Source organism: Globicephala melas, chromosome 4 (genome assembly GCF_963455315.2).
Source record: "Globicephala melas chromosome 4, mGloMel1.2, whole genome shotgun sequence".
In the NCBI taxonomy this organism is placed as follows: domain Eukaryota; kingdom Metazoa; phylum Chordata; class Mammalia; order Artiodactyla; family Delphinidae; genus Globicephala; species Globicephala melas.
This window is the reverse complement of record NC_083317.1, coordinates 75,164,870-75,186,899: the sequence shown is the minus strand read 5'-3', so window position 1 is coordinate 75,186,899 and position 22,030 is coordinate 75,164,870. Positions and strand designations below refer to the sequence as shown.

Here is a 22,030-nt window from a genome sequence, read left to right as displayed (position 1 = left end):
TGCCCTCCAGACACTCCCTCGAAAAATAAATAACTGTCCCCAAACCAACCACTGCAGCAAATCTCCATGTCTATCCCAGGATTCAAAAGTAGAGCTATTTGATGCAAGTTTTGGTATCAGTTAAGAGATGATTCTACTTACGGAATCCTAGCATCACAGACTAGGGCAGCTCAATTTCTTCATTTGACAGTTGGGGAAAGTCAGGGCTGGAGAGAGGAAGTGCCTTGCTGAAGATGAAGACACACAGTAACAGAATGAGGTATCCAACGCCGGTCATATAAAACCATAGTCCATTTTCTGCAATGCTTGGGAAACGTCCTTAACAATCCTTAGCCTTGTCGAGGCAGGCTTCGCTGACCATCTCTCAGAGCCCAGCCCAGGCCCTTCTCTCCCCAGCTGATTCTGGAGTACAGCATAGTGCCGCCCAGCTTTCTGACCAACCCTCTACCTGAAGACAAATACATGACCTTTTTCATCCTGGAAGATCTCAACCTCTCATCACAACAGAGAGACAACAGGTAAATAGAACACCAAACCCAAGAACATTTAAAAGCTGCCAGAATCCTATAAACTTGTTGCCCATGGTCCATAACATACAGTCTAATTTTTTTCCTGAGAACATTGTCAGAGTTTCCCCTTCTATTCCTCAAACTGGAGATGAAGCTCCACCTCTCCGTTCTTTAAGAAGCCCTCTTGGGCTTCCCTGGTGGCGCAGTGGTTGAGAGTCCGCCTGCCGATGCAGGGGACACGGGTTCGTGCCCCGGTCCGGGAAGATCCCACATGCCGCGGAGCGGTTGGGCCCGTGAGCCATGGCCGCTGAGTCTGCGCGTCCGGAGCCTGTACTCCACAACGGGAGAGGCCATGACAGTGAGAGGCCCGCGTACCGCAAAAAAAAAAAAAAAAGAAGCCCTCTTCTCTCCACCCAGCACCCCACCCCTCCATCTCCCACCTGAGCAACAGGAGCAAGCATTCTGACCAGAGATGCCCCCATTTCATAAGGCAGCTATCCCTCAAGGGGAAGACCCCCTTAGGCTTCTTCTCATCCAATCACAATGCAAAAAGGTAAGACTAATAAGAAAGATAAGGATTGGTAAGAAATCTCTTCTTTGTCTGAAATCTCGGAGCACATTCCCAAGCCCTTCTCAGTCTCTTCAAGATTCTTCTTGGTATCCTTAAAAAACTAAAAATAGAGTTACCATGTGACCCAGCAATCCCCTTCCTGGGCACATATCCAGAAAAAATGAAAACCCTAATTTGAAAAGATACATGCACCCCAATGTTCATAGCAGCACTACTAACAATAGCCAGGACATGGAAGCAGCCTAAGTGTCCATCGACAGAAGAACAGATAAAGAAGGTGTGGTATATACACACAATGGAATATTACTCAGCCTTAAGAAAGAGTAAAATAATGCCTCTTGCAGCAACATGGATGGACCTAGAGATTATCATACTAAGTGAAGTAAGTCAGACAAAGAAAGGCAAATATCATATCACTTATATGTAGAATCTAAAAAAAAAAAAAAATGATACAAATGAACTTATTTACAAAACAGACTCACAGACATAGAAAACAAATTTATGGTTACCAAAGGAGAAAGTGCGTGGGGAGGAGTAAATTAGGAGTTTGGGATTAACAGATACACATTAATACATATAAAATAAACAACAAGGATCTACTGTATAGCACAGGGAACTATATTCAATATCTTGTAATAACCTGTAACGGAAAAGAGTCTGAAAAAAAAATACGTATGTATGTATATGTATAACTGAATCTTCTGCTATACACCTGAAACTAACACAACATCATAAATCAAGTGTACTTCAAGTAAAAAAAATGATTCTTCTCCGTATCCAACTCATGATCAATCCAATTTCATCAACCCTCTCCGCACAACCAGCTGGCCACAGGGATTTCCTACAGATGCAGGAAATGAAGAGAACTGGGGGGTGGGTGAGGGACTGGGGGACCTGCTAGGGAATCTCGCCATGGCCCTCACTTCTCAAGGGACGTGTAGGTGGGGATGCCTTTTCTTAATACCTTTACTTCCGGTCCAGTGCCCACCTTCTTCATTTCACCAGCAGGTGCGCAACCTCCAGCACCACCCTAAATTCTCAAAAGGATTAGTGTAACCTTAAACTCCACATGCAGACTTTTGAGTGAGAGTTCCACATTCTCCCACAGCTGAATACACACCCCAACCATCTCCAAGTCCGGTCTCCCCTAAACTATCTCTCTCTCTTCTAAGTGAAAATTATTCGTATAAGCATCAGATTGAAAACCTCAGCTTTACTTCAATTACTTTAATCCAGCCAAGGGGTGTTCTGTTCCCCTTGCAAAGGCCCCTCGGGCTGGGTTCACAGGGTGGCCACAGTAAGCATCCTGCTGGTCAGTCCTACACTTTTGGAAATGTCTGGGAAACTAATAAAGGCAAAAAAATTTCTTTGTTTCCTGGAAAACCTAGCTTTTTATTTACAAAACTAAAAAAAAAAAAAAAATCAGTAGGAGCGCCACTCTACCTGCTCCGTAAAATGTTAAACCAAAAGGTTTGCGCAAAGAAGTCCACTAGACCTTTATTCAGGCAACTTTATGTTCTGCTTCCCTGTTCACAGGCTGACCTATTAATCCTATATAAAGGAAGTAAAAAAGGATTTTCAGCCAAAAGTTGGAAGAGGGGGCAGTTTCGTGTACTGTGTTGCTCATTTAACATATTAAACATGCACTAATTTCATCCTTAAAACAACCCTATGAAGTTAGCATTCTATGCAAAATCCTTAAAAACTAAAACTGAGTATAAAATTAAAAGATGAAATACATTCTTTTATCTCTGCTTTATGAATGAAGAAAAGCATCAAAAAGGCTGGTTGGCTCAAGGTCACACAAGCTAGTCAAGGTCACACAGCTATGCAGTAACAGACCCAGGTCTGCCTGACTCCAAAGTCCCCATTTTTGTTTTCCAGGATCCACCCTGCTTGTAATCTCAGAGGCTGACACTCCTATTTATTTCCTCTTTTGTGGTACTGATGCCTCCTCTCCCTTCCAGATCCAGAAGGACAAAAATAACCAGTATGGTTCCTCTGAAACAATGAAATTTGTTTGTTCCACAAATCTGGCTACAAGGATATTGCCACTAAAAACGAAATCCTCCATGTTAGCCTGGTATCCCGTTAGTATTTCATAGATGTGAGCAATGACAGAGCTGGCTAGTTACTGAGCATCTCCACAGGCAATCAGTGGGCTCCAGTTCTTTGATATTTGGAATTCAACTCTGGGGTGTCTTGGATGTCACAAGCAGGAGCTTGCTTATGGCCATGGTACCCCCAGCAGGAGCAGACGGCATGAGACGAAAGGATTAGAGCTGCCTCCAGACATGATGTGGCTAAGAAAGGGTTGGGGAGAGAAATCAATAGCTCCCTTCTCATATTTCTCAAATGAACATCAAGGTGCAACAATAAACGGTAGATCCCTCTATAACAGTAAGAGGAAAAAGAAAGACAAGGAAAGAGAAGATGAGGGAGTTAATAACCAACATGTTCCATTAGACTAAACAACTTTCCGTCCAGAGATCCAACAACTCGGTGAGCCTTAAGAGGTATTTACTATAAAACGACAAAACTGAGGTTCAGAGAAGTTATGCAGCTTGTTCAAGGTCACCAAGCTAGTCAGTAACAGCGAGCAGACAAGGATTCAGGTTTCCTGACTCTGGGCCCAGGGCTCTTTCTGCTCACAAGCCTCTGTGGAGATGGAGTTGGCCTCACTGGCCCACGTCAGGTGAAGTCACTGGGTTTCTAGTCCCCATTCTACCATGAACTTGCTATATAGCGACAGAGATAGAGCGAGGACTGTGACAAACTGGAGAAAGTGTGGTGCCTCTAAAGGACACAGCCGCTATTCAGTACCAGGAGATTATGGCCACACAGGAAATAAATGGAGTCCTTCTCATTTTTCAAGCTGGAAATCTGGCTTTGTGAAAAATCTCCCAACTTTTAAATGTTTGCTCTAGATATTTAAAAACACCATGTTGGGCTTCCCTGGTGGCGCAGTGGTTGAGAGTCTGCCTGCCGATGCAGGGGACACGGGTTCGTGCCCCGGTCCGGGAAGATCCCACATGCCGCGGAGCGGTTGGGCCCGTGAGCCATGGCCGCGGAGCCTGCGCGTCCGGAGCCTGTGCTCCGCAACCGGAGAGGCCACAACAGGGAGAGGCCCGCGTACCGCAAAAAAAAAAAACCCACCATGTTGGTCAAATCAAACACATATAGGGGAAACCAAACCCACAGGTAATCAGTTCTAAATCTGATGTAAATTTGCATAATAAAGGGAGAGCCAAGTGGCTAGTTCCTAACTAAGGGACCACAAGGGCATGGAGTTATTGGTGCTAGAAATCCATGTGCCCACCAAGCACTACCTCTCAAGCCTACATACTACTATTTTTCAAGTATATATGGACACTATTATGAAAAAATTCAAAGTAATTCACATGGTTAGCTAAATTCATAGTAGCTTTCTATAACTACTCATTTTTTCTCCAATAAACTGATAGTAAAAATATAACCACTACCATTTGAGTCCTCATCATTTTTTAATTGAAAAAAAAAAAGACTCTCATGTTTAGAAAAGGTTGGAAATGACTGAACTAGATAATTTCTAAAGTGTACATTTTTATAATTCCATGGCTGTAAGCTGCAGAGAGGTGGGAGTCTGGGAAGAGAAGTCCCCTGAACACACCAAGGTATGTCCTTAAAACTCGGCACACAATGACTAGTTCAATGCCTATTGTGAACTGTGTTTTACCTAACTGTTCAAGTTCAAGAACAAAAGCAAAGTAGCCAACCACACTAGCAATGCTTATTGAACAACTGTGTTTCAGGCAAGTAGAAAAAGACAAGCAAGAATAGGTCTGAGATAAGCTATCACTGAGCCTTCATGACAATGGGAAACGTCAGACATCAGCAAACTCATAACGGATCAGTGCAACTAAGACACCTATGAACATAGAATGCAGGTTTAGGAGAAGGTGACCCGTCCTGGGCTAGCCTGAAAGGCCTCCTCGAGAAGTGACATTTGGATTGAGCTGAGGTCATCTAGGGAAGTAGACGTTAAGGCGTTGGTTGCATGGGTGTGTGGGAGGAGGGATGGTGCATTCCAGCAAAGGGCCTCAGTGGTGGGGATATGGTATTTCCAAAGAATTGAAACGCCTGTGTGGCTGAAACCAAAAGAGTGAGGACATCTGAGGTTTGAGATGGGGCTTGAAAAGGCCTTAGGAAACAGAGCACTGAGTCCTTCTAATCCTGTTCAGAATGTTTAGGCTTTTACTTCAAGAGAGATTGCAGTGTCAGCACCTTACAGAGCGCCCATCTCAAAGCAGGTGTATAAGAAACATACAGCGAAACTGAAGGGGTAGCAGGAGGTGAAGCCAGAGATGTGAGCAGGAGCTGGGTCTCCAAAGACTGTAAAATACACTAAGGAGTTTAACTTTACTGTGAAGAATGATGGGTTGTCCCCGAGGGTTTAGGCCTATTTAAAAGGTGACTCAGCATGGAGAATGGATTTAAGGGACTGGAAGCAGAAAACCCAGGGAGATTATTGCAGTAACCCAGGAAACTGACAGTAGTGACCCTAACTAAGGTGGTGACAGTGGGAATGGAGAGAAGAAAACAGAGCCTAAAGGATGAGGCAGAATGGACAGGCCTCAGTTCCTTTTCAGCTTTGGGGTAGGAGGACGAGAGAGGGCCTCAGGATGATTCCCGAGTTCCTGTCTTATGACTCTGGTGAAAGGTGGTGTGGCTGATCCAGGAGGAGCAGGCTTGAAGCACAGACAGATTCACTTTGGACACTCAATTCGTGGCACCTTTGGGTCAACCAAGTGGACTTGTCCAAGAGGCAGTGAAGCCCAGGCTGGGGCACAGGCTCGGAAGGCAGCAAGGGAGATGCAAAATGACACTACGAGAGGATCAGAGAAAGCGTGAGGGGAGAAAAGACGGAAGGATCACCAAGGGCTGGACAAAGAAATACAGATCTGTCCCTTACACGGCGACTGAGGAAAAGGAGAAAACCAGCAAGAGTATGCTGGATGGAAGCCAAGGGAAGAGAGTTTAGGAGAGAATGGTCCACAAGGGCAAGTTGGAGAAGGAAAGACACATCACAGCACCCTGTTCTGTTCTTGTTGGTATTTCCTTCAGGGCATTAGTCATAACCTACAACTTTTTTTCACTGTCCATCTCCTTCTAAGACTTGTAACCAAATATGAAGGTTTGTTCCCCACTGTATTCCTACTGCTCACAGAGGGCTTGTTGCACAGAAATTCTCAAAGATCTCTGTTGAAGGAATATGGAGAATGCACGTGTGAGTGTTTAAGAAGGAATCAGTAATGAAGGAGAAACTGCAGATAAAAGGGGCAGAAGTAATCCCCAGGGAAGAAGGCTGGGCCTGCAGAGAGGATGCGACCCAGGGGACAGGAACAGAGGTAGGTTGGTCCTGAATGACACAAAGATACTCAGAAGGATCATTTCCCATCCATCCTCTTCCCCAAGAACCAGAGAGGATAAAATTCTCTCCATGAGTTTCTACGCTGTCCAGATGGGCTTGCCCATCCCGGATGCTCCATTCCCCTGAGATTTTATTCCAGGAAAAAATGAGTAAGTAGGTTGGGGATGAGGCTTCTCTGAGGATTCCAGTTCCAATCCTCTGCATCACGAGCACCAGATTTTCAAGAAGTGATTTCATCCCAACGACTGATCTTGTAGCATGAAGCCAATGCCAAGTCAACGTACAAACATCTGCCCTTACAAAGCAGGGCGGCTAGATCCAATTTTTACCTAAAGAATTATTCCCTTTTCAAAAGTAGTCACTTACTGCACTAAAGAGTCAGATCCCTGAGTTCACTTAAAACCCAATTCGATTTATAAATTTTGATTTCACAGTAACTGTCTTAAGAGTGCATTTGGCATCTGCCTTTCACTGAAAAACGATGAGCTCCCATTCCCCCCACAATGATAGACTACATTAACTATGTCCTAATTAAATGTTCTAAATCCGGAATGACATGGGGGGAAAGAGGGGGGTAGAGCCTGTACCTTCATAAGACTTGCCCTAATTTACTTAGCATCAAGGGCCCAGTTGACCTTTATAGAGCCTTAAATCAATCAATTAGCTGAGACACACCTTCTTACTTTCAAAATGAGGAGATGGCATGGATGAGATGGTATTTCACACAAAGGACTTTCAATAAACATAAACCACAAGCATCAAAAGAATGTTTGTCCTGAGGGCTGCCAAGAAAGGCCAAGTGATAGAATGAAAAGAGTCTGGACCAGGAGCCAGAAGAATCGTATTAGCAACTGGCTCGCCGGACAATCAAACCAACCTCTTCTCCACTCTGCCCACTATTCCCTCACTTCCATCCTCTCCCTCAACGTTTAGCATCACCTCATGTTTTATGCCAGCAACGAGCACAGCGCCTGGCATGGTGATGGCGCTCATGTCATGGAAAGGTACATGGGGTTAAGAGCTCAACTGCCTAGATTTGAATCCAGCCTCTCACCAGCTTGAGCAAGTGACTTAACTGCTGTAGTTGCTTTACAGGTAAAGCAGGGGGATGGTAGCAGTATTGCTACCATCGCAGTATTGTTGTGAGGATTACCTGGGTTAATGATTACAAAGCACTTGGAACAATGCCTGATAAACAGCAGGGAAGAGTTTCCCAATACAGTCATTATCATCACCACCACCAGCTTGACCTTGAGCAAGTTACTGTCCGCCGCCATGGGGTTAAATTTCCCCACCAGCGACATGATGGGGTGGATGAACTGGTCTCAGGAAGATCCCCACCAGCTTAACTCCTCTATAATTCTTCGAATCCTATTACAACTCTCTAAATCCTCCTAAGGCTCTGAGGTCTCAGCAGCAGCAGAGAGGGAAGGTCCATTGCCAGGAGTCTTACTAGCCCATGGAGCTTCAACTCCTCCCAAACATAGGCTGGACCCAGTGTCCCACAGTCTACTCAGCCAGCCTCCTTCCTTACCGTAGATACAGACTGTTCAGAGACAAAAATATTCATTGTGATACTCAAAGCTGTGTAGACAGCAGAGAAGTGAGAAAAGGACACACGTCACGGGGTGGGCGGCAGGGGGAACGAGAGAGAAAGACAAGGAACAATCAGAAGACAAAAAGCAAACATGACACACCAGAAATAGTGTGCCCACCAGGTTATTTATTCAGCATTCTTCACCTAATAGCTTAAAAAAACTTCAAACTACAAGGCAGCTCTGTAGCAGGGAAATGTTCCCTATCTAGAAGCACAGCCCTCTCAAAGTGATTCCCCTTCACTTTAAACCCAGGCAGATGCTCCCCAGGGAGCAGATGCTACTGAGTGGACAGTCTTAGGTACAAACACCTTTCTCAGGAAGCAGTCACTTGCCAGACATTTAACTCACCTCCACTCTGCCCAAAAGTAAAATCAGTGTTCAGGATGATCGAGTCCCCTTTCCCTTCTGGGCCTCAGTTTCCACTTCTGTAAAATGGAGGAGGGAGCAACTCAGGCCACCTAACTTCCAAGTTTCCTAACAGCATTAAAATTGTAGTATTCCAGGACTTCCCTGGTGGCACAGCGGTTAAGAATCTGCCTGCCAATGCAGGGGACACGGGTTCGATCCCTGGTCCAGGAAGATCCCACATGCCACGGAGCAACTAAGCCCTTGCGCCACAACTACTGAGCCCGCGCTCTAGAGCCCACGTGCCACAACTACCGAAGCCCACGCGCCTAGAGCCAGTGCTCCACAACAAGAGAAGCCACTGCAATGAGAAGCCCACACACCACAACGAAGAGTAGTCCCCACTCGCTGCATCTAGAGACAGCCCACGTGCAGCAACAAAGACCCAACGCAGCCAAAAATAAATAAATAAATTAAAACAATTTTTAAATTGTAGTATTCCATCAATGATTTCCACTTTGCAGGAGGAAAGGTTTTTTTTCTTAATGAGGTAAAAAAAGATCCACAGTTATTTGCTATTTTCTGCCTGAAGCTAGGTTTCCTGGGTTCAAATTGCCAGTCTACCACTAGCTTTGTGACTTCGGGCAAATTGCTTAATCTCTCTGTGCTTTGGATTGCTCATCAGTAAATAAGAATAATACCTTCCTCATAGGGTTGTCGCTAGGATTAATTTAGATAATGTACATAAAGTATAAAGCACTTAGAACTATTCTTGGAACATGGTAGACATTATTTGAGTGTGGTTATTATTATTTTCAGTTACACAGATAGTTTTTCATTCAAAGGGAAAACTTATTTGGAAATGGCATGATAGAAGTAACACCAACACACACACACACACACACACACACACACACAGCAGGTAGACGGGAAACCTGGGTTCTAACCATGATTCTGCCCCCAAACTAGCTGTACAGTAGTGGATGAACTATGGCCCTTCTCTGGGGCCTCAGATTCCAAATCAGAGGTGATAAACTGGCAGCCACAGTTTGACCTACAAGGGAGGTGAGAGGTGATCTCCTTCACCAGTGCAGCCCCCTACTGCCCGGCATCCCTGACTCTGACATCAAGAACCAGCTGGCATTTACCACGCGGCACACTGCACACACTTTCCTTACCACTCAGTCCCTGGTGGGCCTTTGGCTCCCTGGTTCGGAACTAGAGGGACCGCCCCTTCTCACAACTGGGCTATGAGCCCCTGGGGCACCATATGCCAGCAGGATTCTGTTGTTCCAGATCAGAAACACAGCCTGTGTTAAAGCAGGCTGCGCACACCAAGGGCACAGTTGAGAACAAACTGTTGAGATTTCTTTATTAATCACAGCATCATCCGTACAAGCAGCTGCTATCAGGAACAGCTGCAGCTGCTAAAAGGGTGATCTTGAAGCAGCCTAGAAAAGTGCTTCCAAGTTGCATCCCGACAACAGGCACGTGCAGACCTGCAGTCTATTAGCCTAGTTCTTCTTACCAATCCTCAGTGCCTCTCTCTGGACCAGAAATCCTCCTTCTTCCATACCCTGAGGTGGCGTGGGATAAGGGAGGTTTCTAGAATCAGCCTAATACAAAGAATTTGGGGTGAACTTCAAAGGATTTCAATTTGATTCCACCTCAACCATTCAGTGACCTTGAGTGAGTTACTTCTCTTGACGACGGGTTTCTTCCTATGTTAAAACAGAGACAATAATAATACCTACTCTATATGGTTGTTGTGAGAAGTCAAAACTAGATTATGCCTATGAAAGTATTTTGTACACTGTGGAAGTCCAGATGAAAAAATACAGGTTTATCATTTTCCCATGAAAACTGCAGTTTGACGCATAAACCATCTAATACAGAATTCACTGTTGTTAGCTTAGGGCTATCAGAGGTGAAATCAGAGAATTACATGGCTACAAAGGGCCTTTTGAGGATCTGTAACCCAACCTTTCTACACTGTCTCCCTCTCCTCCAGTCCCTGAATGCTATCAACAAGAGCCTAGCCAAAGGGTGGCCCCACTTGGAAAACCTCCACCTGCAGGAAACTCGCTATATTCCAAGGCAGGCAGCCCATTCCTTCCACTGTGGGCCTAATCCAAACATAGACCATTCCTCCTCGTAGAGACCAAATCAGACTTGCTATAATTTAAAGCAGCCTTGAAAGCTGCTTTCAAATGGACCCACCCCAGGGCCTTTGCACATGATGTTCTACCTACTTGAATACACTTCCATCAGTCTTCAGGTGGCCAGGTCCTTCTTATCTTTCCAGTTCAAATGTCTCTGCTTCAGAGAGGCCTTCTCTATCACTCTTCACTCCATCCTACCCAACCTTCCATCATAAGGGTCTGTGCTTTTTTTTTTTTTTTAAGCACACATCCCTATTTACTCATGTGCTTAAATCTTGTTGAATTCCCCAGAGAACATAAGTCTTAATGAGGTAGTGACCTTGCTTCTCTAACTCACCACTCTGTACTCTTACAATACAGGATCTTCACCACAGTAATTACACTAGTTCATGGTAGGCACTCCGACATATGTTGAATGAATTTTATGAATTAATGAATGAATACTCAATTCTATGCACACTGTAAATATTCAAATACTCATTAGAAGAAACAAAAACCTCAACAAGCCTTACACCAACTCCCACTACTGACTTAACTCACAAGTATTAATCAAGTCTTCCTGTGTTGAGGGAAAAAAAATATAAAAAATAAACAAACTGAACAACAGCTCCCCGTGCCAGCTTTATTCATAGCAGCACTGTCCCTAGTAATCTGTCTCTTTATCTTGTGCAGAGGGAATTCATGAAAAGGCACTTAAGTGGACGAAAAACAGATAGCTGTTTCCTGGAGACAGGGCCTCACATAATGGCATAATTATGAACTGTCCTTAAAGAGATCGCTCAGCTGGCAAGTAGTCACCCAAGTCCATTGTGAATGCTGTCACAGGCCCTCAGATACGCGAGGCTAACAAACAGACATGGAGAATGCGTGCCTACAGGGTATGTACTGAGCCATGCCGCCCTCAGACAGCCTTACCCACTGTGTACCCTTGGCCCAGTAGAGAGTAGAAAAGCCAGAGAGGTATGAAAGCTGCTACCCTTGCCTGGTCTGGGAACACAGACTCACCCCAGCAACCATGAAAGATATCTGGGTAGAAAAGCCATAAGCTCTTTGCAGGCTATATGCTGGAGCAGAAGACACCGGAGATCTGGGTTGAGTCCTGTTCTACAACCTACTCTATAACCTCCAACTAAGTCGTATCACCTCCCAGAGTCTCAGTATTCCCATCTGTAAATGGGGGTTACTAGGTCCTTTCTCAAAGGCTGGTCCAAAGAATAATACCACACCGTATCAGATGCTAATATGTATTGAATCTATAAAGCACTGCACAAAGATAAAGTATTGATGGCAAATTAGCTTATAATCATAAATAATTGCTGCAATTAGGATGCTAGAATAGGCATCCAAACACCTGGAGGTTGACTGGTAAGCACAAGGAACACCTTCATGAGAAAGGTGACTTATGCTTTCTATGCATCCTTTAAAGCCCCAGGTGTGGGAGTGCAGGAGGTTCGCAAGTACCCTGGATGCCCAGGGAAGAAAAGTCAGGGTCTTCAGGAAAGGGGGATTTCCCACAAGTCACGGTTTGCCACTCTTGGTCAACAAGCTACGGCAAATTAATTGGGACATTTCTTAAACTGCCCTATGATAAGTCTTAAGGATGTTATTATTGGAATCTAGGAAAGAACTCCCCTACCACATGAGGAGATCAGATCAAGATTTTCTTGACTCCAGAGACGATGACGGAATATGGCTTAATGAGGGGAGCAACCATAAAGAGACAATGTCAGAAAGCGCTCATGCCTTAAATAGAGCCTGAAATCAGAAGCTGTGCACAGAAAGGCTCTTTTAAAATGCATGAAGTCACGTAACACTCTGTTGGCACCTACTGTTTACGTAAGCCCACTGGGCGCTGCAAAGGTAAATGAGCAGGGATTATTCAGCCTACAGCGTGGGGAACATGTGGTAAGGGCTATGAAAGAGGACCAGGTGTTAGGAGAACACAGAGGGAAGGGAAATTTTTCTCCTTGGAGAGATATAGGAAAGCTTCATTAGTCAAGTGGCATTTGAGCTGGGAGAAGAAAACAAAGCAGAGATGAGATGTCAGAATGCTGAGACTCTTAACTGCTTCTGTGACACAGATGTCTTGACAGGCTGGAAAAGCCTGGCGACCCCTGCAAAAAACACAAGTATATTTAAATGAATGATAAAATTACACAGGACTTCAAAGAAAATTGGTATTAAAACACAAAATGCAGTTAAAAAACAAATTTGTGATAGAGTATAATGCATTCAATAAAATCTAGCAGCAAGTCTAACATCTACCATAATTTCAAAGCAGCAGTGAATGGCTTTTTGAGATGTCTGTAATATCTGTAATGTGAAGTGAAAATATCTGTGATTTCTATTGGCAACAAAAGCAAAAAACAGAGGTACTGCTAATACTACTGTGGTTTGTTACCTACTTTTATAATGAAAGGAAATGCAATATTGCAGTTAGCGGTCAATAAAAATAAAGAGGTACTTTTTCCCCAATCAAGTTCACAGATTCCAAGTTTTTGTTTCCATGGACCCAGGTTAAGAAATCCTGATAGAGAAAACAGCCCAAGCAAAAGAAGAAAGTGAGAAATTCGGGTAATGTTATGAGACCATGTAGAACATGCAAAGACACAAGTAGGAGATGGCATTGAAAGGAGATGGCCAAACCCTCAGAAGTCACCAAGAAGAAGGTTCTTCATTCTCCAATCATTAAACCACAGAATGTGCTCTAAGTTCCAGAACAGTATCTTCTTTTGAAATAAAAGATGAATGAAAGAAGCAAGAAAACATCTTAACACAGGTTATAGCTCCTTTCCAAAAGTGCAGTAGATGACAGCACATTGATAAATTTACTAAAAAAAACCCCACATATCCAATAGGATTATGTATGTAAAACTGCAAGCATGTAAGTATGAGTGGGTGTAAGCGTGGTTTTTTGTTTTTTTGTTTTTTTTGCGGTACGCGGGCCTCTCACTGTTGTGGCCTCTCCCGTTGCGGAGCACAGGCTCCGGACGCACAGGCTCAGCGGCCATGGCTCACGGGCCCAGCCGCTCCGCGGCATGTGGGATCTTTCCGGACCGGGGCACGAACCCGTGTCCCCTGCATCGGCAGGTGGACTCTCAACCACTGCACCATCAGGGAAGCCCGTAAGCGTGTTTTATAAACATAGACGTCCAGAAAAAATGTACATCAAGTATTAACAGTAATTAGAATTTGGAGGTGATTTTACTTTCTTCTTTGTATTTTCTACAATTGGAAAGTGGGCAAAAAAAAGGCCCAAAAAAGGTTAGGTGACTTAGGGTAACACACATTCCACACAGTACAAAACAGAGCTTTACTAGAACTCAGAAATGTCCTTCTTTTGTACCTTCATCTTCAGAACTGAATGCATCTGAACACAGGAGGTAGGTATAATTATTTGCCCCAACTTACATATTCAGACTCTGAGACTCAAGAGTCTGTTAAGTGACTTGCCCAAAATCACAGAGCAAGTTAACTGGAGGAGTTGGGGCTAGAATCCAGTTCTCCTGCCCCTCTAGAAGGCAGAATAGTATCACTGTTGAAAGCAAGGGTTTTCCATCAGCCTGACCTTGGTTAAGTCCCAGCTATACCACTTACTTGCTAGTAAACTTGGACAAATTCCTGAATTTTTCTAATCCTAGAGTTCTCCATTCTTCTTTACTTCAAAGGGTTATGGTGTCCTTGGGAAAAGATCCAATGATGGGAAACCCTATTACAACCTCTGACACAGAGGAAACATTCTAATAATCATCTCAATCACTATGCCTCCCTGTCTCTGTCCCAGGGGGAAGGACTCCAGCTTTACCAGAAGCCAGGGGACATATCTGCTCATTAGACGCAGCAGCCCAGTTCTAGTCTCAAAAGTCAACTGGGATCAGCTCATTGTGTGCACAAGCAGCTCTACTGGACAGGGAACGAACAACATCACGCCTAACACGGGACACAATGTCAGCGTGCTGAGCAGCCAGTTTGGGGATCTCTAGGGATTCGGATTCAATAGGTCTAAAACAGGACCAGAGGTTCCAAATTGTTAAAAAGCTCCAGGAGAATCTAAAGAGCTAACATTCAAGGACAAATTCCTAGTTTGACATGAGAGACTCCACTGTTTCTGTGAATACAAAAGGGACCCAGTCTAATCACAAGCAATGCATTATCCAATGGGTGGCCCAACAAGGCATCATAGCAAGACCAGGGATCATCAATGGTTCCAGGGCTCTTCTGTCATGAAGGGCAGCAAACTCAAACCAGAAGCAAAAATAAATGTTCAGAGGGACTTCCCTGCCCCAGATGCATAATGTTTTCAGAGCTGGAACAGACTTCAAAGATGATGTCCATTATACAGATACCACAGCACATTAGTGACCAGAACACTAAGGAACGTACCAAGACTTGGAGGCCCACAAAGCAAAGATTCACAATAAATTCCCTCAGTAAAGATTGCTGGATGAATTCGTTAAGGAAAAGTGACATTCAAACACTCGAAAGACAGGGCTTCAAAATGGCCTAGTCTGTAGATATAGAAAGTACCTAAAAAATATGGTAGTTTCCGACAGCACTCAGAAACACCACAACCATGGGCCTGAAAGGAGACAAGAGTCAGCAAACTATTCTCTTAAAGTTGATGGGCAAAGCAGAAGAGGGAGGGGGTCTCCACAGGCTCATATGAATTAAAGTTTCTGCTCATTATTTTATCCTTAGGACCCTGCATACTGCTTGGCAAACAGTATAACATTCAGTAAATATTTGTTGAACGCACGAAAGTAAGAAATACAGACCAAAAGAGACCATCTCTGCTCGTGCAGGCTAAGCAGGGTACTGAGTATAGCATTCCCCACGGGGTGGGGCCTTTTTGGTTGTCTGGCCCAAGAGTGATAGAAACTGATTGCCCACACAGTGGAAGGAACATGAGCTTTCGAGTCAGGAATACTTGGGTTCAAACTCAAACTCCGTAAGATCTTGGCATAAGTACTTGACCTCTTTGAGCCTTAGTGTTTCATCTTTAAAGGGGGATTAACACCACCTACTGCACCTCTAAAACAGGCATGATGGGATGTATCCTTAAAAAGTTTCTGGAAGAAAATTACATGAATATATTTATGCAAAGTAGCTAGCACAAGGGCCAGCATACAGTATGAACTTAACAAATGGCAATGTGGCTTGGAATTAATCATGCCCTCTCCAGCCAGAGCCTATATTCTCCTAGGTCACCTCTAATCATTCTCTATAGTCTTTCTGATAGGAAGCTGCAGAAATAGTTCCAGTGTAAGTTCACTAGATTTTCTAACAATGCCCATTTCTTTAAATAAATAATAAAATCATATATACATTCCTTGTCAGTTTACAAAATAACTTCATATTCACACACATAATTCTGAAACAGTGCATTACTATTATTCCATGTTTAATAGATGAAAATACTATTATCTGTGTTTAATGGATGAAAAACCTAAGACCACCTAGCCAGCAAGAGGCAGACTGAGACAGGAACTATAGATTTTAACATTTTATTCTAATGACCATCAGTGTCTTAACCTGAAATTCAAACGAATGATCTTTCTATGGAATAAAATACTCCAACTCAGACTGCTCCAGAACTCGTGTCAAATGCTGATTGGATTACCCTAATACAGCTGAAAGCAGAAACAAATTCTGAAAGGAGAGACAATTTTTTTTTTTAAACAAAGCCCCTCCTCTGGATTTAATACCTCAGTTCTTGATAGAAGAAGACTTAGAATAGGGCCAAGAGAGTTTTAGCAACATCTCTTCCATTTATTAGCCATGGGACCCTGGATGATTCTTAACCCTAGTAAATTTCAATATCCTCGTCTGCGTAATGGGAAAGCAATACCACTCCTAAGGTTGTGTGCAGTTCCTGGCACAGAGAAGGCAGTCAGTAAGTGATAACTACTCTAATGACCACACCATGGTACCAACCATTTGGACTGAAGGGGAAGTGACTTCTTATTTCTTCCTGGCTCTTCTAGCTTCTTCATAACCCCTGTTCTGCATCTGTTCAATGGGGACACAACCAGTCTTCATTCGACCTCACCAGGGAATGAAGATGACAAAAGAGCTGGCAGAGACATTATGCAAATACCAAATATTATTAAAATATTAATGAACTCTGGCAATTTCCCTGAATTCTGATAAATGGTGTTTATTATGCACTGCCAGTCTCTCCCACAATCTGGGCTCTCACATATTAACTAGATAATAACAGCAATCATTCTCCTAAAAGATCAAGGTGTAGAGAAATAAATAGTGAGTCTAGAGGACTCCCGCAAATACCTGCCTCCAAAGGAATCAGAATCTCTGGACAAGCAGAGAAGGCCAGGACAGACCATGGACAGCTGGGTGACCAGCAGCAGGCTCAGATCAACTCCACAGACTAGGCAGACCCCTGTTTTGATAGGACAGTGGAGTTTCCCGGTGCTGACGGGTCACCGTTTATGACAACAGCCTACCACAACTTCGCCCTTCTGCGTAGTAAAGTTGCCTCCAATCTCGATAAAACAAAAAGGATCTGGGAAGCCGGTGGGCGGGGGCTTTAGTCCAGGCTAACAATCTCATACAGAAAGTGGCTGCCCCTGCCAGCTGCCTAAAAACAGAGGTAGCGTTATCCAAAGCTCCATTAAAGAGGTTTGCACCAAACTCCTCTGCCATTTCGTTCTGTGTGAGGGGATAATGTTTTCAGGCTGTCAACAATCCTCAGGTGCCGCTCAGACAGAAGCGGAACAAAGCCAGGAGGACTCACACCCACCCCCCAGAAGCTCCCAGAAATAAGGGCCTGGTGCCACCCCTGTTAACACCTTAACAAGCTGAGGGTCATTAAGACACATCATTCGCATATTCATGAAAGACTGTGGACTGCGGCAAGTGAAACAAAGTGCACAAAAAGAGATTTTGTTTTTTCAAGCCAAGCGAAAATCCCCTTTAGGAAAAGTAAATCCACACAGGGACCCTTGCTGTCGCCAAACCTTCACTTGTCTAGAGCAGCCAGCACCTCATTAAAGGAAAGCAAGCAACTCACAAATGAATGCAGCACCACACACAGGCAAGCTCATTTCGCCATCTGCCTGCTAGTGTCCAGAGGGGCAAGAGGCTTAAACAACATTCTCCTGAATTTTCTCTCCCGCAGGTGGAAATATCAAATTCCCAGGGGGCAAGAAAGACTTCTCTTGCAAGATCAACTGGGTAAAAATGAATAAAAGGGAATTTCGTTTACCTGCCAACACCATGCCACTCATGACATTAAACACAAAATAAATTAAGCACCCGCAATAATTCACCCTTCGTAAAGGCTTTGAGAAATCAGCGTTATCAGCTGTGGGGTTAGCACAGGATTTCCTCATGAGCTGGGCACTTAAACTTACCCCTCCCCACAGCCTCCCATTTTCTGTTCCATGACTATCCTGACTGATGGTGACCGAGCACCTTTTCCTAGTGAACGACCTAGGACAGGAGACATTGGAATTGAGGCCAGCGCTATAACAACACAATGGCAGACTTCCATTATATACGTCAAAGAGAAAGGACATGATTAAGCAACTTAAATAACTTGCCCTGAGCCTTCTCTGTGTATCCCCACCCTTCTGACAATCACTGTGCTGGTTTTCGGATCTGAAAGCTTTGTAAGCTTGTAAGCTTCCCACCGCAAGGTTAGGGAGTTATTTAAACACGCACACGCACGCGCGCGCGCGCGCACACACACACACACCACATTTAATTCAATATTAGTTGAAGGGTCGAATCTCTCAATGGAGAGCTTTTCAACCCCATACACAACCTTGGATACACTTGGGGAGTGTGGAGCAAAAAGTAAAATCCAGCCCCAAGTTTTAACATGCTTCATCGAACTTCCCAAAGCGTTACTACCCACCGCCGGCACACGTACAATTTGTATTACCCCCAACCTGGGCTGTGGGGAGGAAGCAAACCGAGAGAAAATACCCGATGATAGAACCAGCAAGGACAGCAGACAGCCGGCTGAAATCCAAGTAGACGGCAGGAGGAAGGCAAAAGCTCAGTCTTCCTCTGTGGTCCAAGACCTATTTCAATTAAATTTCCCACTACCTGGAAAATTGCCTACGAATGTATTTGTCGAGCGCACAGAGACACGCGGTGGGGCAGCGCTACACTGGAGTCCCAGTTCTGCAGAGAGTTCACCGCCAGGCCACGTACTGCATTCAGGCAGAGTTGCACTGGTGGAGCCGCAAGCTACGCTAGAGGCTCCCAGCAGCGGACACTCACAGCACTAAGCCGAACGACAGGACACTTGGGGAGGGGTTCGGTCTCCCTGGCCTGACTCAATTATTTTCCTTTACACAACATTCAGTTGTGTAAGGAACTGTAGGTGCCAGGCTGGGGGGGTGGGAGGGGCGGCATTATTCTAAACCCGGACGTCGCCGGGGTTCGAAACCCAGGACACCTCTCTCGGCCGGTGCATAGACAGCACACAAAGAGGAAGGGGCTGGCGCTCCTCGGGGTCAGAGATCTTGAGCGTGGTCGTTTTCGAGCTGGGAATTAGGAATTCCGAGCTCAGCAAGAAGCCCGGAGAAGCACCGGAAATGCTTCCGACCGCTTCAAGGGGAAATCTACTTGCAAATCAAAGTTGCAGGAACTCCCTGCGCCCAGCCTACTTGAGCGGGTTACCAGGGAACACCCAACAAGTTTGGCCACCGGGGGCCCGGCTTGACAGCGCCGCGCCGCAAGCGAGACTAGAGAGCAACTTGTCGCTCCGGCGCCGAGCCAGAGCCCCAGGTTGTCTCCGCGCCCCGAGCTCTGGAGAGGACCCGAGACTCGGCGTTGGGAAGGAGCAGGTCCTTGTCTTTGGAGACAAATCCCTTAATTGAAAGGCGCAGCCGGTTCTCACCTGGACCGCGCGGCTTCCAGGGGCTTCCCCCAAACAGTGAGACGTTTCACCACGAACACTTCACCTGCCTTCCAGGCCCCCGTCGGTGAGAAATTAACAAAAGAGCCAGCGAACTGGGGTGGAAAAGGGACCCGGCACAAAGTATAGTAGGGAGGGGAGGGAAGGCAGCTCAGGTTGCCGCGGAGAAAGAAGGGAAGAGGCGGAACAGAGATGGGTTATACCCCAGGCACCCGGCGGCTCCGGGAAGAAAATCAAGAAGGAAAGAGCGCGCGAGAAAGGGGAATGGGTTCTTTACCCCGCTTCCCATCTCACACACACACACACTCACAAACACACACACACACACTCACAAACACACACACACACATCCCTCCCTCTTTTTCCTCCTTACCCAGCATGGAAAAGATGAAATCCTTGGCTGTGTGAATCTCCAGTGCTCTCTGGTCGTCATATTCCCGCTGGTCGTGCTTCGTGAATTCTTGGATGAGTTTGTTCAATTCCTCCACCCGAGCTCCCGACCTGAAATCCAGCTCCGGGAACGCAGGCTTGTTGTTACAGCCCAGGGAGGCTGCCTTGCTGGCGGTGGGAGCCGCCATCTTCATACAAAACGCGCCGAGTAGCAGCTCCGCGGCGGCGGCGGCAGCACCCACCCCCGCCCCCCCACCCAGCCCCCCTGGGTCTCCTCCCCTCGCCGGCTCCCTGGCTGTGACCCCGGCCCGTGGGCGGGCTGGCGGGCGGGCGTCTAGGCGGGCGGTTCCGGCTCGGTGCGCTCCGGGCGTCCGGGCTTCAGAAGGATCTGGACTGCAGCGAGAGTGCGTGTGTGGCCCCGACACCCTTCCCTGCGGCCCCACGCCCGCCCAGATGCTGCAGGTCTCTGCCCTCCCCTGGACCTAGCTGGCAACTGCGGTAGCGGTTGTAGAGCCAACCCGAGCCTCCCCCGGGCGAGGAAAGTGAAGTAGAAACAATGTGAAATTCACCAGCTCTGAAATCAACAAGCTGCCGGCTCCGGTGTTACGGAGCCAGCACCAGCGTCCCCCATTTAAAGGGACAGCGCACCCAGTGGAAAGAAAAATAAATAAATGACAGAGGTCTGCGCGGCTATGCCACTTGCCAATCTGTACTCGGGCATACGAGAGAGGTGTAGACCTATTCTTTCTCTACCTCCACCCCTTTTGGGGGCAGGGCTTGCCAAGCGCGTTCATGAAGGGAGCCTTCCTCTGTCTGATTTTAAGGGCGGTGTCCTGGGCGAGGGCATCCCTATGGGAGCGTTTCCATCTCTAGAACTCCAAAGACTTTAGGTGGTGAAGGAACCTGCCTTAAGGAATATAAACCAATCTTCTGCCATTTCTGCACAGATTGCCAAATATGATATGATTAAGCGTATCAAAAAAAAAAAGACAGTGCCCACCCCGTCCCGTATAGACACGCCCATTAGCCACTAAAGTATCCCAACCTTTGCCCGAGGTAATTAATTTTTCCTGGATAACAGCCTATTAAACTTAACATACAATGACTTAATGCGGTTCAGCCCCCTCCAATATAAAGATAGGAAAACTCAAGGGTAGGTGTGGGGGAGGGGGAAGAACAATGACTTGCCCCAGGTTCCAATGAATGTTGAATGACAGGTGAAAATTCTCTCATACAGCAAATACAATTCGAGCGTCCACTATTTGCCAGGCAGAGTGCCAGAATCTCAGTGGACAGGGATAAGCCAAAGGACATGGTTCCTGAGATGGAGTCATACTCACTTGACAAGGCAGATTTTACTAAGTCATGGTCCTTTGGACAGAATAGGATCTCAGACGTGTTTTCAGTGGTTATGAGGTTTTTGACTCAGACACTAAGGAGACCTATTTGTTCTTAGAAAAAAAGGTTATCTTCCTCCCTAATTCTCCAAAATCCAACTCATCTCTATCTCACAGTCCCTGATATAAGATAAAAGCTTTTTCTTACCTGGGTTCTCATGGCCAATAATACAAACTCTTTTGTTCGTCCAGGCTCTGTCGTGCCTTTCCCTATAAAATGGAGATGATAATTCCTGTCTCATATGTTGTTTCAAGGATTACATTAAATAAAGTGGGTCAAGCACTAAGTGCAATGCCTGACATAATAAACATTTAATTAAATGTTAGCTGCTACTATTGTTTTTGTTATAAACTTAACTCTTTCCTCTTTCCAACCGATCCACATTGTTGCCATGGTGATTTTTACAAAACACAGATCTGGGTATTGACATCCTCCTGGATTATTCTCCTCTTTACTCCCTTCCCAACTTTGTACCAAAGCCAATTCCATAACATGCATTTTTCGAAAGCCTTCCCTAAGACCCTCCCCCAAGCTGATGGCAACATTTTCCTCCTTAGAACCTCCACTGCACCCTTTCAGAAACTTCCATATGCCTCTGATGAATTTTGACCCTACTTTATCATTGTTAATGCAAGTTTCAAACTATGAGCTTCCCTAGGGTAAGAACTACACCTTACTCATCTTCAGATTTGTCGCTGCAGGAAGGTCCTCAATGTTTATTGAACCAAGTGATGAGTGAAGAACTTTGGCATAACCA

At 45.4% G+C, this 22,030-nt stretch overlaps 1 protein-coding gene across 2 annotated transcripts in view; it reads right to left on the bottom strand.

Annotated features, from left to right (window-relative positions):
- MB21D2 (Mab-21 domain containing 2) overlaps positions 1 to 20,105 on the bottom strand; it is a 105,268-nt gene extending 85,163 nt beyond the window's left edge. Inside the window, exon 1 of one of the 2 annotated variants that reach the window (XM_030860616.2) lies at positions 19,859 to 20,105. In XM_030860616.2, the coding sequence (XP_030716476.1) occupies positions 19,859 to 20,069 (211 nt within the window). In that variant the 5' untranslated portion in view covers positions 20,070 to 20,105. Of the gene's footprint in view, positions 1 to 19,467; positions 19,597 to 19,858 lie in introns of those variants that run through there. The other variant, XM_030860631.2, reaches the window with a different exon arrangement.
- Positions 20,106 to 22,030: the final 1,925 nt, after the last annotated feature.